The 20,328-nt window shown below is 43.3% G+C and overlaps 1 protein-coding gene across 1 annotated transcript; it reads left to right on the forward strand.

Moving 5' to 3' along the window:
• The first annotated feature begins 10,505 nt into the window (after nucleotides 1-10,505).
• MKRN2OS (MKRN2 opposite strand) lies at nucleotides 10,506-19,636 on the forward strand. Its single transcript, XM_036739497.1, has 4 exons — nucleotides 10,506-10,800; nucleotides 13,074-13,123; nucleotides 15,442-15,604; nucleotides 17,524-19,636. Exons 1-4 carry the CDS (start codon nucleotides 10,583-10,585, stop codon nucleotides 17,744-17,746), a joined length of 654 nt encoding a protein of 217 aa, XP_036595392.1. The 5' UTR covers nucleotides 10,506-10,582; the 3' UTR covers nucleotides 17,747-19,636.
• Nucleotides 19,637-20,328: the final 692 nt, after the last annotated feature.

The following is a 20,328-nucleotide window of genomic DNA, read 5'->3' on the forward strand; positions in this document are numbered from 1 at the left end:
GGTACCTCCTGTCTAAACTATCCCTCTTCGGTCTCCTCCCCCTGTCCCAAGAGCCTTTCCCTAGCCCTGTCACCCCATCCCAACTCTCCCTTGACAGATACCTCCTCCTGTCTAAACCATCCCTCTTTGGTCCCCTCCCCCTGTCCCAAGGGTCCTTCCTTAGCCTTATTACATCATCCCAATTCTCCTTTATCAGATACCTCCTCCTGTCTAAACCATCCCTCTTTGGTCTCCTCCCTCTGTCCCAACTATCTTCCAGTCCCCTCCTTCTGCTTAAATTGTCCCTTTTTAGCCTCCTACCTCTTTCCTGGTTATCCGTGGGAAACCTTCCCAAATCCAAGTTGTCTTTCGTTAGTGTCTTCCTTTTATCCCAAGTGTTTTTCCTCATCATCCTGTCCCAATTATCTTTTCCCAGACACCTTTTCTTTCCCCAACTGTCTGTCTCCATTCCCCTATAATTGTCACAACTGCCCTTTGCCGCCCTTCCCCGGTCCCAACTGTCCCTTCTGAGCCTTCTCCTCTTGAGACTGTCCTTACTCCATGTGCTGTCCTTGTCCCATTTTTCCTTTTTCAGTCTCCTCCTCCTTTCTCGAGTGTCCCTCCCCACCCCAAAGTCCCTTTCTGAACTGTCCTTCTCCAAATACATCCCTCTCTTCCACTTATTTCTCGAGGGCACCTTCCTATCCAAACTGCGCCTCCCCAGGCCCCTGTCTCTGTCCTGACTATCAGTCCTCAGTTCCCCATTCATGTCTGTATTATCCATACTACTCAGCCGTCTCATTGCAATTTCCAAACTGTCCCTCCTCAGTCCGTGTCTCCAAAAGAAAAAATCCTTCTTAAGCCCTCTATTTCTGCCCCACACATCCCTATCCAAATCGTTTCTTAATAGCATCTTTCTTCCATCCTGATTTGCCCTACATAGCCCTCTGTCCGTCTCCCAAAATGCCTTCTCGAGGCTCTTCTCATCCCAACTGACCCTTCCTGGGGTCCTTTTCCCCCAACTGTCTCTACTGGTACCATCCCAACTGCCCCTCTTGTTCCCATTCCACTTGTTACTTCTCATCCCCTCCAGTCCAAACTGTTCTTCCTCATTCCCTTGTCTCTATGCCAGGTGTCCCACTCCAACCCTCTCCTCCTGTCCAAACTATCCTTCCCCAGCCCCGACTACCCTCCCAACTATCCCTCCCAGCCCCCTCCCGTTCCCAACTGTCCCCATTTATAAAATGAAGGGACCAGCCTGGATGATCTCTCAGGTTCCTTCTGGCTCTAGAATTCTATGTTCCATGATCACTACTCAGCTTTCTCAAACCTAGGATGACAGCATGGTGTAATGGAAAGCATTGGGTCTGGAGTCAAAGAACCTGGGTACCAATCCTGATTCTGCCACCTGTTTCCTGGGGTAAGTCACTTAACTCTTCATAGGCCTCAGTTTCCTCCTCTGTAAAATGAAAGAGCTCAAAATCTATGAAACTATGAATCCTTTCTACCTACTCCCCTCCCTGCCCTCCTCCCCAACCAAAAAAAAAAAAAGACAGTGAAAGAAAATGGAATGAAGAGAACCAGGTTTGGAAAACCACCCAGTTATTGCCTGTCCTCTCTTCTTTTTCTCAAATTTTTCCTTAACCCTGTCACTCCATCCCAGCTCTCCCTTGCCAGGCACCCATACCTCTGCAAATTATCCTACCCCTACCCCCCATCCCAAGAGAGTCCTTCTACAGCCCTGTGACCCCATCCCCACCCTGTAAGATAATAGGATAATTGGGTGCCTTTCCAAATCCAGCCCTCTTCATCCCATTTCTTCTCATTTTTTAAAATTTTTTTTTGGTGAGATGTGGGGTGTGTGTGTGTGTGTGTGTGTGTGTGTGTGTGTATGTGGAGTAGATGAAAGGATTCATAGTCTCAGATTTATAGCTAAAAGAGACCTCAGGAGTCACCTAGACTTCAAGTCTCTCATCATACAGATAAATAAAAAGATGGGGGATAGTTAATATGGGCCACATTCCCAAAATATTTCATTCTTTCCAGCTGCCTCCATTCCTTTAAATCTATCTGTAACTCATGTAGCGCTAAATTCCAATATTCTCATTTTCTTTACCCCTTTTTACTTGTTTATCATGTAGTACAGGTTAAAATGGCTTATTGGGGCTTTTGGGGGAATCATGTATCATGCAACTTCCCTGGATGTTTCCAGGGGCTCCGGAGAGGTGGTAAGTAACTCAGCACTTGGGCTGGAGAGGGGGAATGACTAACTTCCTGCTTCCTTTGGGCCATATGGTGTCTTGGTACTTAAAGGACTCATCACAATGTTATGATCCAAAAAACTCCATGTCACCCCTTGACATTGGCAGAGGGGCAGTATGCCATACCTGTTTAAAAGAGAGACGGCTTCTAGCTCCATTTCTTCCTTTGATTTCCCTGTGGTGTCCTGTAACTCTAAGAGTGACAGAGCATCACATCATGATTTCATCATCAACCACAACCATATGCTAGCTAGAGTAGGGAGACTTCTCTAAGAATGGAACAGAATAAGCATTTATTAAGCACCTATTGTGTGCCAGCCACTTTACAAATATTATCTCTAAGTTATTATTACTAAAGTTTACTTTTGTGCTTTTTATTTCTTTTCCTGAGTACCATCTTCCTCAACAGTACTTAAATAATCCTATTTTAGAAAAAAGAAATCGAACAAAACCATCAATGAGTTCCCTAAGAAAAAATCCCCAGTACCAGATGGATTCAAAAGTGAATTCTGCCAAACATTTAAAGAACAATTAATTCCAATATTATATAAACTATTTGGAAACATAGGCAAAGAAGAAGTCCTACTAAATTCTTTTTGTGACACAAATATGTTGCTGATACCTAGACCAAGAAGAACAAATACAGGAAAAACTATAGACCGATTTCCTAATGAATATTGATGCAAAAATTTTAAATAAAATACTAGCAAGGAGATTACAGCAATTTATCACAAAGATCATATACTATGGGCATGTGGGATTTACATTAGGAATGCAGGGCTAATTCAATATTAGGAAAAATAACAAAATGAACAGAAATCATGTGATTATTTCAATAGATGCAGAAAAAGCTTTTGATAAGATGCAATGCTCATTCCCATTAAAAACTCTAAAAAGCATAGGAATAAATGGAGCCTTCCTTAAAATGATGAGTAGTAGTTATCTAAAGCCAACAACAAGTATTATCTGTAATGGGGATAAGCTAAAAGCTTTCCCAGTAAGATCTGGGGTGAAGCAAGGATGCTCATTATTACCACTATTATTCAGTATTGTACTAGAAATGCTAGCTATAGAAGTAAGAGAAGAAAAAGAAATTGAAGGAATTAGAATAGGCAATGAGGAAACAAAACTATCACTCTTTGAAAATGATATGATGATATACTTGGAGAATCCCAGAGAATCAACTAAAAAACTAGTTAAAATGATTAGCAAAGCTGCAGGATAGAAAATAAACCTACATAAATCATCAGCATTTCTATATATTACCAACAAGGTCCAGCAGCAAGAGATAGATTCCATTTAACATAATTGTAGATGACATAAAACCCTTGTGAGTCTACCTGCCGAACAATCCCAGCAACCATAGGAATACAATTACAAGACACTCCACACAAATAAAGTCATAGCAATGGGAAAAATGTTAATTGCTCATGGGTAGGCTGACCCAATATAACAAAAATGACAATTCGGCGTAAAATAACATTCTTATTCAGTGCCATTCCAATCAAGATTTGTTTTATAGAGCTAGAGAAAATAGTAACAAAATATATGTGGAAGCACAAAAGGTCAAGAATTTCACAGGAATTAATAATAAAAAGATGTGAAGGAAGGTGGCCTAGCCATAGCAGATCTCAAAGTATATTACCAAGTGGTAATCATCAAAACAATCTAGTGCTTGCTAAGAAATAGAGTAGTAGATCCATGGAATCGATTAGTCCCATGATACACAGTAGGAAAAGACCATAGTTATTTTGTGTTTGGTGAATGTAAAGATCCAGATTTTTGAGAAAAGAACTCACAAAAACTCCTGGGAAAACTGGAAAGCAGTTTGGCAAAAACTAGGTATAGAGCAACACTTCATGCTGCATGACAAGATAAGGTCAAAATGGGTACATGATTTAGACATAAAGGGTGGTACCATAAGCAAATTTAAGAGAGCAAGGAATAGTTTACCTGTGAGATCTATGGCGAAGGGAAGAATTTATGACCAAAAGAGGTAGAAAGCATTAAGGGCTATAAAGTGGATAATTTTGATTGCATTAAATTAAAAAGGTTTTGCACAAACAAACCAATGCAGCCAAAATTAGAAGGAAAGCAGAAAACTGGGGGACAATGTTTACGACAAATTTCTCTGATAAAAGCCTCAACTCTCAAATATATAGAAAACCAAGTCAAATTGATAAGAATATGAGTCATTCCCTAATTGATAAATGGTCAAAGGATATGAATAGGCAGTTTACAGAAGAGAAATCAAAGCTAGCTATCTTTTATATATATATGAAAAAATTCTCTAAATCACTTTTTATTTGTGGAGAGGGGAAGGCAGGGCAATTGGGGGTAAGTGACTTGCCCAAGGTCACACAGTCCGAGGCCCCTGATTCCAGGGCCTGTGCTCTACTCACTGTACCACCTAGCTGCCCCGCTAAATCACTTTTGATTAGAGAAATGCAAATTAAAAGAACTCTGAAGTATACTATTCACACCTATCAGACTGACCAGAATGACAGAAAAGGAATTCTGAAATCCCCTTATCTGATGATCTGTTGGTTTTTCACCTCTCCCTCTGCCTTCCCTAACCAAACTCTGCTCTTTATCCATACTGTGACCTTTAATCCCTCAACCCCTCAATTCTTTCCCAGGGTCATCTTCCTTGGTTCAGCTGCTTTTTCCTCTTTTCTCCATCAGTTCAAACCTACACTGTCCTCTTATTTTTAGTATGTAAACCCCTGGATATTAACCATTGCACCCTGCCAAGTATCAGCTTTGGAACCACTCCCATCATCTGTTGCCTTTGCTCCTACACATGTGCTAGTGAATGAAAGGAGAGAAAATCACGAAACTGTTCTGATGCTACAGATTTATGTCACACAGCCTTAACTGATCCCTCACTGCTGCTAGGCAATCCTGTTCTACTTACTTTATCAGCTCACCATCCCACTCTTCACAGTGACTTTCTTTTCATCCCTCCTCCACCCTCCCACAGCTCCCTCCCCTTCCCCCTAAGTTGAGAACCTTGCCTCATATTTTGCAGAAAAAATTGAGGCCATTCACCCTGAGCTCCGCCTTTTCCCTCCTTCTTATCTCACATCACCCACTTTCTCCTCCTTCACCTCTGGCTTGAATGGAGAAATGGCCTTACTCCTTACCTTGACTAACTACTTCTCTTGTCCGAGTCATCCCATCCCATCTTCTTCAAGAGATTGTCCTCTGTGTCATCCCTACTCTCTCACTTATCCCCTGTCCCTCCCTGTCTATTGGCTCCTTCCCAACTGCCTAAAAACATATCTCGGTATCCCCTATTCTCAAAAAATCCTTGATTGATCTGTCCCTGCTAATTAATGTCCTATTTCTCTTCTGCCCTTTGGGGCTAAACTCCATGAAAAAGCCATCTACAATAGATGCCTCCACAATCTCTCTTCTCACTCTCTTCTTAACCGCTTACAGTCTGGCTTCCTACCTTATCATTCCACCCAATCTACTCTCTCCAATGTGAGCAGTTATCACTTCATTGGCCTTTTCTTATCCTCATTCTCCCAGACCCCTCTGCGGCCTTTGACACTGTTGATCATTCGCTCCTCTTTGACACTCTCTTCTTTCTAGGTTTTCAGGACATGCTCTCTCCTGGTTCTCCTACCTATCTGACTGCTTCTTCTCTGTCTCCTTTGTTGGATCCTCCTCCAGATCACACCTTCTAACTGTAGGTGATCCGCAGGGTTCAGTCCTGGCCCTCTTCTCTACTCCGTACTACTTAGTCTTACCATCCTCTATGCTGATGATGTTTGAATCTACCTATCCTGCTCCAACCTCTCCACTGACCTCTAGTCTTGCATCTTTTGCAAGTGCCTTTCAGAAATCTCTTAACTGGATGTCCAATAGACATTTTTAATTCAGTATGCCCCAAACAGAACTCGTTGTCTTTCTTCCTAAACCCTCCCAGCCTCCTACCTTCTCTGTTACTGTAGAAGGCAACACCATTCTCCCAGTCCCTCAGATTTACAACCTTGCAGTCATCCTGGACTCCTCACTGTCTCTCACCACCCCCTTATCCAAGCTGTTGCAAGGCCTTGCTGATTTCACCATTGCAGCATCTCTTGAATACACCCTCTTCTCTCCTCTGACACAGCTACCACTCTGGAACAGGTCCTGAATCCCCTGCTGCTCACCTCTGTGGCGATCTTCCCCTCTCCCCATTTCTGCCTTTCCAGAACAAAGCCCCTTTCCCTGGTTCCTTCTCCCTTGTACATAAAGAGGGGTTTGCCTTGGCAAGGAGAAGGGCTACTTCTTCATGTGAGACAGGGAGGGGCCCAGGAGAAAATAGCAGAAGGCATCTGAATGACGTATCCCTGGCCCACCCCCTCTTCTGATCATGCTGTTCCTGGATGACATCTTTTCATGCCCCTTCTTAAACATAAGCCACGATTGGTAACATTTTGCAGCCTGCTTATGCCCACCATACAGCTCTCCAATTGCTGTTCTGGTCACTCGTCACTGTGATTCACCAAAGATTCTGTCATTTTATTCACTCACAGTTCCATAGCATCACTCAGAGAATACCAGTGTCAGAAATAAGGGATTATTACACCTGGATTATTGCCAGTGATGGGTCTGCCTGCATTATTAAGTCTCTACCCATTCCAGTTTGTTCTCCATTCAGCTGCCAAAGTGCTTTTCCTAAAACACAGGTCTTACCATGTCACCAACCAACCCCCTTCCTCAATGAACTCCAGTGACTCCCTATTGCCCCCAGGATCAAATGCGAAATCCTCTGTGTTCAAACAGCCTCCTCTTACCTTCCCAGTCTTCTCACACCTTACTCCTCTCCAGTGACACTGGCCTTCTGGCAGTTCCCATGAAGAAAACATTTTATCTCTCTGCTCCAATATTTTCTCTGGTTGTCTCCCATGCCTGGAACTTTCTTCCTCCTCGTCAGACCTTCCTGGCTTCCTTTAAGCCCCAACTAAAATCTCATCTTTTACTGGAAACCTTTCCAAACTGCTCTTGATTCTAGTGGCCTTCTCTCTGTTAATTATTTCCTATTTTTCCTGCCTGTAGCTTGCTTTGTATATATTTGTCTGCCTGTTATCCCCCATTTCACTGTGAGCTCCTTGAGGGCAGGGACCTTTTTTTGCCTCTTTTTGTATCCCCAGCCTTTAGGCACAATGCCTGGCACATAGTAGGCCCTTAGTACATTTGTATTGATTTGACTGATGACATGTAAGCACCCAGTGAATAGGGATGATTTAATCCTTTGTATTTGCATCCCCAGCCCGAGCACAGTGCCTGGCACATGTTGTGTCGTTTCAGTCCTGTCTAACTCTCCATGACCCTACTTAGGGTTTTCTCGGCAAAGATGCTGGAGTGGTTTGCCATTTCCTTCTCCGGCTCATTTTACATAGAAGATGACTGAGGCAAACAGGGTGAAGTGACCTGCCCAGGGGCCGCATTTGAACTCAGGTTCTCCTGACTGCATGGCTGGTGCTTTATCCACTTACGCCACCTAGCTGCCCTACATCCTAAGCACCTAGTAGGTGCTTAATAAATACTTGTGTCGATCGCTCTATATTCATATAGCCTCCCAAGGTAGAGAACTAAAGGACCAAGATTCCAAGGTGACGGAGGAACCCGAGGCTAGCAGTCCTGATAGAGGAGGGGCAAGAAAGCCACTCTAGAAATGATTGCCTCAGCCCCTTTGATTTGTCCATTGTTTCATAAAGATCACTTTAAAGAAAGCCCTCCCCTGTGGGGTGGAACTAGGGCTCTTCAAATCTCTGCCACCTCCCCCTCCCTCTTGTCCCCTGCTCTTTATCTCCCACCACCCAGATGCCTTCTGCCATTGGATCCTGATTCACCCCTATCTCACTTGAAGAGGTGGCCCTTTTCCTTTCCAAGGCAAACCCCTCTTCATGTACAAGTAATCCTGTTCTGTCCCATCTTCTCCAGCAGCTTGTCCTGTGTTGAGGAGGGATGAAAAGGTTTGGAAAACCACTGTCATGAGTGGGCTTGTGAGTCAATGGGGATTGCTTTGCCATAGTGAGGACCCAGTTGAGATGATGTAGCATAAATTTATACTGTATAAATTACTGTATAGAAATACTGTATATAAGTTTATACTGTAACACAGTTGAGCTGATGTAACCTAAATTTATACTGGACCTAGTCAGTACAGTTTCCTGGTTTTTCTCCGGGTCTGTTGAGCAGCATGTGAAGAGTGAAAGCTGTGGATGGTGGAAGTGATCCAAGGCTGACGCTTTGCAGAGCAAGATTGGTGATGGGATATGGAGACAAGGGATGAGGACAGGGCAGAGTTGAAGTTGTTTACCAAGGGGTTCAGAATGGGGGAAGGAAGAGAGTGTAGCCAGAGCAAGGGCGATTGCCTGGAAAAGAATAGAAGGCTGCAGGGATTGGAAGTTATGATGAGGCAAAGAACAGGGAGAGGGTGGAATTACAACAGGCTGTGATCAGTAAAGGGAATTTCAGAGTTCGTAAAGAGGGACATGAGGGATTTGTGGATGACGATGGCAAGATCAAGGGTATGCCTGACGGCCGAATAAGAACACAAGAGTGACCTCGGCTGCCTTTGTGGAGTGGTGCGGGGTTTTCAAGGGTCCCAAACCGCTCCCTGACACAAAACCCCTTATTTCTGACATTGGTATTCTCTGAGTGATGCTATGGAACTGGGAGTGAATAAAATAACAGAATCTTTGGTGAATCACAGTGACGAGTGACCAGAACAGCAATTGGAGAGCTGTATGGTGGGCATAAGCAGGCTGCAAAATGTTACCAATCGTGGCTTATGTTTAAGAAGGGGCATGAAAAGATGTCATCCAGGAACAGCATGATCAGAAGAGGGGGTGGGCCAGGGATATGTCATTCAGATGCCTTCTGCTATTTTCTCCTGGGCCCCTCCCTGTCTCACATGAAGAAGTAGCCCTTCTCCTTGCCAAGGCAAACCCCTCTTTATGTACAAGGGAGAAGGAACCAGGGAAAGGGGCTTTGTTCTGGAAAGGCAGAAATGGGGTGAGGGGAAGATCGCCACAGAGGTGAGCAGATAGATGGTGAGATGGCTTGGCTGGATGGCTGGAGGGCTGAAGCATGGCCAGGCAGGAGGGATTAGTTGGCACATACCGAGTCACTGGGCTCAGTCCTAGGGTGTGAAAGCCAAAGGGGTGGGGATTAACTTCCCTGGGGAATGGGATTGAGTAGGGAGGTTTAGGTCCCAGGTCCAGTGTAGAGGGTGCTGGTCCAGTTGGGGAGGAGCACACCAGTGGCGCTGAGCAGGTGGTGAGATGGACTGGGTGGATAGCCTGATTGTAGAAGATGGCAGGCTGTGAGACTGGCACTAATAAGATTGATAAACAACTGGATAATAATGTTAGCATTCATATCGTGCTTTAATGTTTGCAGGGCGCTTTACACAGTTATTTCACTTGATATTCACAATGTAGATACTATTCTTATCTACATTTTACAGATGAAGAAACAGGCTTAGAGAGGGTGAGCAACTTACCCAAGGTCACACAGCTAGTGAGTGTGTGAGGCAGGATTTGAACTTGGGACTTCTTAATATTAAATCTCTTACTCTATCTACTGCATTGCCATTTCTTTGTATGGTACCACCATTTGGGTCATCCAGCCGTTAGGTGTCAGACACAGGGCTTGAACCCAGTTCTTCCTGATTTAGAGGCCACCGAGCTACCCACTACACCCTGTTGTCTCTCCTTATTTGTGCTATTTATCTTTACCAGTTTGAGCATAGCTATTTGTACTTAGTGATGCTTCAGTTACCCCTGTTGATAAAGATGGGGAGCTTTAAATCTGTTAGGATCCATTCCAAGTTTTAGAGCTACAGAATTTTAGAGATAGAAAGGGACCTTCAACATCTGACTTCCCTCATTATACTGAGGCAGGGAAAGGTGACAAGATTTTCCCAAGGTCACACAGCTGCCTTTGGGACAGGACTCCAAATCTCCTGCCTCTTCTTCCAACGTTCTCTCCACTTCTCCTAAATAATTTTTTTAAAAATGATGATTGATGAACTGACCAAACTAAAAATCCAGCTGCAGGGAGGGCCCATAGTTGGACACAGAAGGGGCAGGCTTCTTGAGGATGCCCTAAGGAGGCTGGCTCTTTAAGAACAGGGTTTGTGGGGCCGCCCAGTTCCTGGGTGCTCTGAGCTGTTTGGCTCCCAGGACTGTCCATCTGAATGAAGTCATGGTTGATCAGGTTGCCAGAACTAGAAGGCCGAACTTCAGTTGTCCTGAGAAGGGGAGGAGGAAGTTGGGAAGGCTCCTGCTGCTTTGGGCATTTGATGCAAAGAGGCTGCAGCTGCAGGCTCAGAGAGAATGCAGCCTCCAGAGGCTGGCTGCCCCGTCATCCAGTTCCGCCACTGTGGAAAGGACATCTACTGTTTCAGGGTGCCTGACCTTTGCCCCGTGTGCCAACAGCCCGTGCGTTTCAGGAACCTGGCCGAGGCCCCTGTCAGCATCGCCACCCCATTGATCCATGGGCACCGAGAGCAGTGCGTGTTCCTGCTCAGGCCAACTCGAGGGACCTTCCTTAGGTACGGTCTGTCCAGGGGTGTCATGGTGCTTGGCTTTTCTATGATTTTCCTCTTCACTTTCTCACTTAAGAAAGGGACAGTCTTCTTTGGTTTTCCTCTCATAATGTTGGATGTTGCTTCTTCCCTCTGTTGAGATGCATGCTTTACATTATTTTTTTGCACAAAAATAATTAAATAACTTTTTTTGGTATTAAATAATGTCCTTAAATAACATTTTGGACTAGAAAAAGGAGCTCCAAGTGAGGAAATGCAGGTTGGTTCCTTCTCTGTACCCTATAATTCTTTTTAATTTTTAATATTTTTCCAATTACATTTGAAAACAATTTTAACATTTATTTTTAAAAATTTTAAATTCTCCCCTTCCCTCCCTTTCCTCCTCCCTCATTGAGAAAGCAAGGCATTGGAGGTATGTACCTCATAGTCTTGAAGAGTTGCCTGGCCTACTGACTTAAGTGACTTGTCCAGGGTCAACTAGCCAGTATATGTTAGAGGTGTGATTTGAACCTAGGTCTTTTTGCTTCTGAAGCCTACCCTCTAACCACTCCACCTAGCTGCCTCTTGTTCCTAGTGCTTGTCACAGAGCCTTTAACCCCTAATCACTCTGACTCTCTTTGATGGGCCAACAATAGATCCCTGGCCAAGCCCCACTCGGTCATTGTTTGGGCCCTGATTGGCTCAGAGTTAATGTAAGTAGCATTTGTTGCACTTTTGACCAGAAACCCTTGTCCCCTCTCAGGTCAATTTTTTTTTTATTAGAGGCCATTCTTTGCCTCTTTTCTTATTAAGTTTTAATCACCAAATGGGTACTGCCTCAGTCAAACTGAGACTTGTGAAAGACCTTAACTTGAAAAGGCTGAGGTCCCCCATGGCATCCTCCAGTCATCCTGATCCATATCTGGCCACTGGACCCAGATGGCTCTGGAGGATAAAGTGAGGCTGGTGACTTTACACAGCCCTCCCTCACTGTAATCTAATTCACTTGCATGTCCTGGCATCCCTTCCCTGATGTCATGGTCCTCTTTGAGAACAAAGGACAAACAGCAGCAGAAGACACATAGTAGGTGCTTAATAAGTGCTTATTGATTGATCATACCTCTCATTCATATAGCACTTTGAAATTTTGCCAGGTGTTTTACTCACACTGTCCTATCTGAGCCTCACCATATCCCCAAGAGATAGGTGGTCCTATTATGATCACCATTTTGCGAATGGGGAAACAGAGACTCTCTGATTCATCTCAATTTCCTCATCTGTAAAATTGTGTTTTATGTAAAAATTATGTTTTATGTATTCTTAGGGCTGAAATTCTAACCACTAAAATCATATTAATGTGTCAATAACTAATAGTCTCAACCCTCCCAGAGATATTAAATGCACATTTACCCAAAGATATCTTGAGTTGTTAAAATTAAAGTCCCACCCAGCCCCTTCCCCCTTGTTTTATCATAGCCCGGAGGTGACTCTGGGCTCTTGAAGGCCATGCATATAAACTCCAACATGTCTGACCAAGCTGGAAAGCTTTGAGGATGGCCCAGCTGGGGATAGGCAGCCCCCTTCTGGGAGAGAAAGGTGAGGTCCGAATCGGTATTTAAATCAATGTAAAGCAAATCTAGGCTAGGCCAATGTGAGTGCTTCTTCGGGGAGCCAAAAGTCTAATGGTTTGAGACACAAATGAGAAACCAGCTGCAGGCATTCGGGGACCAGGGAATTCAGGACCAGAGAATCATTACTATTTCCCAGAGGCAAGATGTAGGAGCATTGGAATATGTAAGGATATAGGAGTCTGACTCTACTTGTCTGCTGAGTATACCCTTACATCCATTCTCTGCCCTTCTCCTGTGCTAAGGTGCTGATGGCGTGATGTCTGGGTCTGCCATGTCCAGGCCTGATTCTACTACATTCATAAGGCAAAGGCCTCAGAGAATGTTGTTTCCCCCAGGATGCTTACTGAGCCTTACAGCCGTGCGTTGGCAGTAGCAGGCACCGTCCTGTGCTGGCTCCTACGTCTTTCCTCCCTCCTGTACCTTGATGGTCCCTTAGGTATTTAAGGGGGGGGGGGGGGCACTACTCATGTGAGTCAACAATCAGCCCACAAGCATTATTAAGCACTTACTATGTGTCACACATTGTGCTAGCCTCTGGTTATGCTGAATAATATATTCTTCCTGATCGTTCAAATTTAGGACATTTTATTGTATATCAGATATCAGTTTTCAAGTGAAAAGAAATGATATATAGAAAATTTCTAAAAAAATATTTTTCTTTTCCTTCAGGGACTATGATGGAAATGCTGATCTCCATGTTGGAATAACCAATACACATGGTAAAATGATTTCCTTATCTCTTCATTTCTGTTCTCCCAGGTTCAGTTAGGTTCAGTTCTCCAAATGTTTATTTAAGAACTCCTCACAGGACCAAGCACATTTTTGTACCATTTAATATATACCTGGTGTTAAGCCTCTACTGTGCACAAGGCTGTTTGCTAGGTATGTGGGATATGCATCCTACTGAGAGGAAGGGTGAGGTGAGAGGGCTTCCTAACCCTAAGGAGCTAACATTCTCCCTGGGAGGAGGGAAGAAGAAATTTATACTCCATAGATAGATAGCTTATCACACATGACAATTTGAGGAGGACAGAAAGGACAGTGATAACTCGGAGGAATCAGGAAAGGATTCCCGTAGAAGGTTGCTGAGTCTTGAAGGAAGCTGGAGACCGATCTACCAGCTGTGTAGTTTTGGGCATTGGAGCCTTAGTTAAGTCATCTGTGAAATGGTTCAGTCATGTCTGACTCTTTATGACCATTTGGGGTTTTCTTGGCAAAGATGCTGGAATGGTTTACCATTACCTTCTCCAGCTCATTTTACAGATGAGGAAACTGAGGCAAACAGGTTTAAGTGACTTGCCCAGGGTCACACATGAGTGAGTGTCTGAGGCCGTATTTATCTCAGGAAGATGAGTCTTCTGACCCCAGGCCCCTCACTCTATTCATTGTGCCACCTAGCTACCTCCGAAATGGAGAATTACACAACTCCCTTACCTAATATCTTCAAAAGGTTGTGATGAGGGTCAAATATATGTGTAGCCCGTGCTCCGCTCAAATGTGGGTCTGCTGGAAGCTACTGCAGATTTAAGACGTGTTTTGTGTCACCGTCTATTCAAAACTGCCTCATGAGTCCTGATTAATGTTAGTTAAAAGTAAAAGATAAGTATCTTGCATAAAACAATAAATGACAAAAAAAATCTCATACAAATAGGGGTATACTGTCCCATGTATTGCTATAACTAGTGGGAGAGTGAATATGTATGTAAGCTATTAAAGCTTAAAACTGCATAAATAAAGACTTTTGGGTCACCCTATATGTGTGGTAGAAGGCACATGTATTGTGGAATACGTATGGACAGGATAGCTCAGACTTCCAGGCTAATGCCCCAGCCAGAGCCTGGGAACTGTACGATGTATCAGCTACTTACTCCCAGAGCTACTGAGGTCATCCGCTGGTCTGGTGGTGCCACCAAACTGCACCTATGTTTCCAACTGCTGATGGCTTTTGCTGCTTCTCCACAGAATTGCAAATGCTGTGTGATTTTTCCAAGGAAGCGTTTCAGTTCTTTTTAGCCCATAGCCCCACTGACCATTTCACTCATTTTGTGAATCATACCCCTAGCCACATGATAGCACCAGCCAGCTAAGCAGCAAAAGCTCTTAGACTGAGGTTCTCTGTCTTTTTTTGAACCCCTTTGCTTCTGCCCGAACTGTCACTGAGTTTAGACTATTTAATTTAGCGTGAGCACGTTCCTATCAAGTCACATTCTATGCCTGGTCACTAGCCTGAGTCTGTGCAAATTACCCCAGGACTTCACCTGGCCAGACTGTAGGGGTAAAGTATAGCTGTAAACCTGTGTTAATCTTCTTTACAGATATTAAACTCACCTCTCTTCTCAAATAAATGAAGGCTTTTTTTTTGTAAAGCTTTTTGTTTTGGCCAAGGGTTTTAATCAACCCACCAATCAATATTTATTAAGAACCTACTATGTGCCAGCCTCTGTGCTAAGCACTGGATTTATGGATCCATATTCTCACTGGAGTGGATTTGGGGGTCTTTTAATCATTGGGTTTTATCTTGGTGTAGACTATACTGATTTTTAAAATGAGTATACCATATTCATATATGCAGCTCCAACGAATGCAAACCCAAGGATTAAATACCTTAAGGCAGAAGGTAGGCAAAAAGTCTATCCACATGATTAGCCAATCAGACCATAACCTTTTAATAGTTTAAATTTGTTGTAGATTTTTTCTTTAGGGAAACCTGACAAACTTATCTACAAAGTAGAATTTATTCCAATTAAAGAATTCAGAGAGAGTTTTCCTTAAGCTTATTGCAAAGTTGTCTCCTGGGGGAAAGCAGGAGCCAGAATTGTTTAATGTTCTCTTGTGCTTTAAGCCACACTTCCAGAAGGGCCCTCTGGAGAGTTTCTCCTTGCCTCTCCACTCAAGAACCTGGGACCCATTGACACCAGACCAAAGTCTGATTATGTGTGAAGTAATGATTTTGTGGTTGCTTTTCCATGATTTGTTTCCCCTGAAGCAGAATTCACATTCATGTTACTAGACCAGTTTGATTTTTTTTTTTAAATAGGAATTGTATATAATTACAATGAGCAAGGTGTCCACAGAGATGAAGCTGGGTGGGAAGAGAGTATAAGTATTCCGCTGTTACAGCCCAACATGTTTGGACTGATGGACCAATGGGATAAGTATCTGGAAGAGTTCTCTGCAACAGATGCCTGGTCTCCACACAGGTATGTAGTTTTATAGAACCTACTAGGATAACAGAACTATCCCCAGATATTAGTATCCCCAATAGCCACTTTTTTGTGAGACTTCAGATTTCCCCAGGATTAGCAGACTTCTCAGTGATATAAATGAAATGGGTTTTCATTCGATGAGTTTTAACTTACACAAGGCTTGTGACAGGATCACGAGGAAGTGGGGACTGGCTATTCTGAGGGACAGGGTTTGCAGCTAACATGGGGTGGTCTGGGCCTTGGGAAAGATGATTTTCAGACCAGGTAGGAAGAAGGGGATTGGTGATCCCATAAGAGGCCCCCCTCCTGACCTGACATCTGGATTCTTGTTGCTTCTCTTATTTGGGTGAAGGGCAAGTAGGCTTGCCCAGGGTTCTGTTATACATGACAGGTCTGTTCCCAGTGTAGATGATCAGAGATTTTAATTAAAGAAGAGGTGGAGTCTTTAGCAGGCATGTCTGATGGATTTTTCATTAGGCAGGAAGGTGACATTTATTGAGGCACGCGGTAGATTCTAGACATTGGGGATTCCAGAAAAGGGGCAGGGCAGGCACAACATGAATGGTCATGCCTGGTCAAACAGCCAGAAAACAGGTTTTTTAGGCTACCACAGTATATAACAAAATTCCAACTGGGGTTGCATAATTTGGGCCAGTGAATTTTCTGCAAAGCTGGTTAACATGAAAGCAGGACAGAGTCTTTTACATGAACAAAAACCACAACCAGAGCATTTCAGATTGAATTAACCATGGGTGGGGGTGAGGAGCTTCACAAAGATCAAAATCAGAGAAATGACTGTCTTCTTCTCATATATTTCCAGGCAAATTTCTCAAGTAGTGATCTTCACACTTGTACACACTAATATTAATTTCATGACCATCACCTTCCTTTCATCTATTTGGCTTTTAAAACTCACCATGAATTCAGAGAAGCAGCTTGGTACAGAGTAAAGAGCATTAGCTCAGAAGTCAGAGATCCGGGTTCAAAGCCCACCTCTGAATCCACCTGTGTGAACTTAAAAGGAGGGGGTCAGACCAGAAGATATCTGAGGTCCCTTGTAGTTCTGGACCTATGAAATAAATTCTGTTTCTGAGATATCTCTTGGAATAAATGGGACCACTCTAGACAATCACCAAAGCAATAGGAGAGAGAATGGAAAGGGTATTGCCTTGGGAGCTCCAAGTCCTTCCACTGTGTGACCTTAGACAAGTCCCTATATGTTCCCAAGTCTGTTTCCTTAACTCTTAAAAACTAAATTATTTCCAGGGTCTCTTGAAGTTTTAAAATTCCATAGTTCAGATCTGTAGAAGATTAATATAATTTAGGCTAGGAATCATGGTACTACGATCTGGAATTGAATTACTCAGTTAAAACTTAACTGTAGCTTCCATTTACATGGGCCCCTTAAGGTTTGCAAAGCACCTTCCATACATTGGCTCACGTTAGTCTCATAATGACCCTGTGGGTCAGTGCTCGTGCTCTATTTTAGAGGTGAGGAAACCGAAGCTCAGTGAGATTTAGCTCAGGGTCACACAGCTAAGAAGTGTCCAAGGTGGGAGGGAAGCCCGCCCAGCTCTTCTGACTCCAGGTTCAGACTCTGCCCATTATGCTATCACATTATCTACCAGAAGAAGGGTACAGTTGATGTACCTGCTCTCCAGATTTCAACTTTTCATCCCCTTTAATTGTCCACTTCTAAGCATGGAGAAACAAACGGAAGTCAGCCAATGATCTTATGATTGCCGTGGCTAGGTTTAGCTTCAACACATTCCCCCAAAACACTTGGGAGTGAAGTAGGAAGGAGGCACCCAAAGTTTAGGCCAGGGATCTGGCAGCTCCTCTGTATGGCCTTGCCTTTGTCACTTATGAATTCCTTCTGAGCCCTTTCTAAATGATTGAATTTGTTTTCAAAGGTATGAAGAACATTGCCACAACTGTTACACTTATGCCCTGACATTCATTAATTATATACTGACTGCAGAAGGGAAGCATCAATTGGACAAAGATGAATTCACCGAGAAATTTGTGGTACCAAGGACAAGGAGAGCTTCCAAGTATATCACTCTCTATCGGGCAATAGAAGAGCATGGTTTCTATACTGTTGATCGCCTTGGTTCAGATACAAATCTTCCCTAGGGGAGCAATTTTATGAATGAAATTTTAAAATGCACCTCAGTGTCAAGAAAGGAGATGAAGTTTGGACAGCTGCTTTACGAGGGATTGGTTCCTGAACTTTTAGTCTGCTGTACATTGGGTTGTCATGGCTGAAGAATTCATGCCAGCCTATTAGCGATGGGCCTTCTCATAATTAGTCTAGTCCTCAGACACAGTCCACCACCAGTACCATACCCGAAATCTTTTCTGCATAACATGGCACAGCATAACCTGCCAGAAATCTTACTTCTTTGCTCCATCCTTCAAGAATTTAGAATAACTTCCCTGCCATGATGAGGCTATTGGAATTTAATCTTTATTTTAAATTGTATTGATGATGTTTATATCACAATCATTCCTGGATATATTGCCCCCATAGCACTGAACCTTACTTTGTTTTTGTTTTTTACATCACTGTAGCATCCGATGCATTCCTCCTCCACCCATGCTCCGAGCACCACTCCCATGTGACAAAGTACTTTTTTAAGAGAGAGAAAGCACAACTGATACATTGAAAAAGTCCAAAAGCAATGTAGTGTGTAACACCTGTGGAATGGGTGGACTGGAGGTGGCTTCTCTTATCTATGCATTTGAGTCTGACTCTTTTTAACAAATGAAACAGTTGAGCAAAAACAATCTATGTGATATTCTTATCTGAAAGTCTACGTATCATTCTTTTCCTGTAGTCTCTATACCTTTCTGCCATGAGGAGAAAGATATATTTCAAGACAGGGACTTTTTACATGACTGGAAATTACGTTATACTGCAGTCTCCAAAGAATCAAAATTATGGGTCAACCCAAGGGAAAGACACAGTAGGCATCAATAACCTACAACCTATTACCAATATCAAATGGCTCTTAAGAAGTGGCATTAAAGGTCATCAGAGAGATGTATAACTGGGAAAGGAACGGGGCTGCTCATGGAGCCAGAGGGCATAATGAAAGCCGTGTTAAATTGGTATCCATGTAATACTGAGAGATAGAAAGGATATCCATGTTGGCTGGAGCCCCTGTGGGACATTTATAGGAGGACATGCACAAGATGGAAAGGGGTAGATAGGCCGGGTTCTGCACCACATCCCTGATGTCACAGATTCACTGATGTCTTGCACTACTTATGTACATGCATTGTGGCTAATGAAAATGTCCCAAATAGCATTTTTCAGTTCACATCACCCAGTATAAGTTCTCTCAAAGATCGCCATAGCCTCTTTTCCTTCTGTACTTTACTAAAGTTTCTGACCAATACAAACAACCTTGCATAGTAACTATTGACATTTGAATTAGCTTCAATACCCAGACTCGCAAAATGCTTCTTCATCCCCTCATCTCCAAGTCCTCACCAGGATTGTTTGTCCATTCAGTCTCCTTCATTCTTCCAGTGACTGTTTGTGGTTTTGACATTCTATGTGAATTACCGCTACTATAGCTCTAGCTAGCCCTAATCTCCCCTAGAGCGCCTGTCCCAAATCTCCAATTGCCTGAGCATCTCTATTAGAAGGTCCCCATGGTACTTTTATCTCAACATGTCCTGGGCTTAACTCACTATCATCGCCACTAAATCTGCATCTTCTGCCCAACTTTCCTCCCATCCTCAGGATCAGGATTAAAGCCTACATCATTTATGACTCCTCTTTAGAGGAACTCAGGCACTTAGCTATTTTATACTGATGCAACTTTTTTGGGCTCTTTATTCCCATACACATCTAGAAAAACTTTGAGAGGGCTTTGCCAACTTTTCTGGTGAGAAGGAAATTAAAGAGCTTGTTAATTTACTTTGGCACTTTCATTCCCTATCTAGTTGAAATATTTTGTTATGGTATCTCTTTTCAGATGTGAGATTTGTGGAAAAATATTCAATTAAATTAACATTCGGAGGGTATCCCATGGGTGCCTGTCTCCTTTGGTGGGGTAGTATGGTTTAAATGAAGGAGCAGCAGACTTGGAGACAGAGGACCGGGGTTCACATCCTGGCTCTGACAAGCTGTGTGACATCTGGCTGATCACTTAATCCACACGAGTAATACCTGAATTACCTGTTCCTCAAGGGGCACAGAGTGAGGAAGAAGGCCCTTGTACAACACAGAACTACGATTTTTTTTAGGGGCTAGCTTAGCACAGAAGATGGGAAGCTCGCTTTGAAGTCATAAGGACCTGGATTGAAATTCTGTCCCTGACACCCACTTAGTGTGTGACCTTGGGCAGGTCCCTGACCTCATTAGAGGCAACTCTCTCAGATGACATGTTACCGAAGAGCTTCTGCTGGTGCTGGAAAGAAAGCTTCATAGATCTAGTTAAAAGTGAAATGATTGCTTAGTATTCTCTCAAACAAAATGTCATGCTAGTTCTATACAGTTCCTATAACACCAAGGCTTTTTTGGTGGTATGGAAAGAAAAGAAATGGTGAAATCCCTGCCATTCATTTACTCTGTGACCTTGGAGAAGTAATTTCACTTAACTGGGCCTTGGTTTTCTCATCTGTAAAATGAGAGGTCTGCACTAGAACCTGTCCAAAGTCAAGTTCTGACATCTTTCGGTTCCAAGTAAGATCAGAGAAACATG

This window comes from Trichosurus vulpecula, chromosome 9, assembly GCF_011100635.1.
Source record: "Trichosurus vulpecula isolate mTriVul1 chromosome 9, mTriVul1.pri, whole genome shotgun sequence".
Taxonomy (NCBI): Eukaryota; Metazoa; Chordata; class Mammalia; order Diprotodontia; family Phalangeridae; genus Trichosurus; species Trichosurus vulpecula.

Bases quoted from the DNA above. Each gene is read 5' to 3' on its own strand.
- MKRN2OS (XM_036739497.1), top strand. From the start codon at position 10,583: ATGCAGCCTCCAGAGGCTGGCTGCCCCGTCATCCAGTTCCGCCACTGT. The intron at 10,801-13,073 runs GTACGGTCTGTC...CTTTTCCTTCAG, and splicing joins ACTCGAGGGACCTTCCTTAG to GGACTATGATGGAAATGCTG. The intron at 15,605-17,523 runs GTATGTAGTTTT...TTGTTTTCAAAG, and splicing joins GATGCCTGGTCTCCACACAG to GTATGAAGAACATTGCCACA.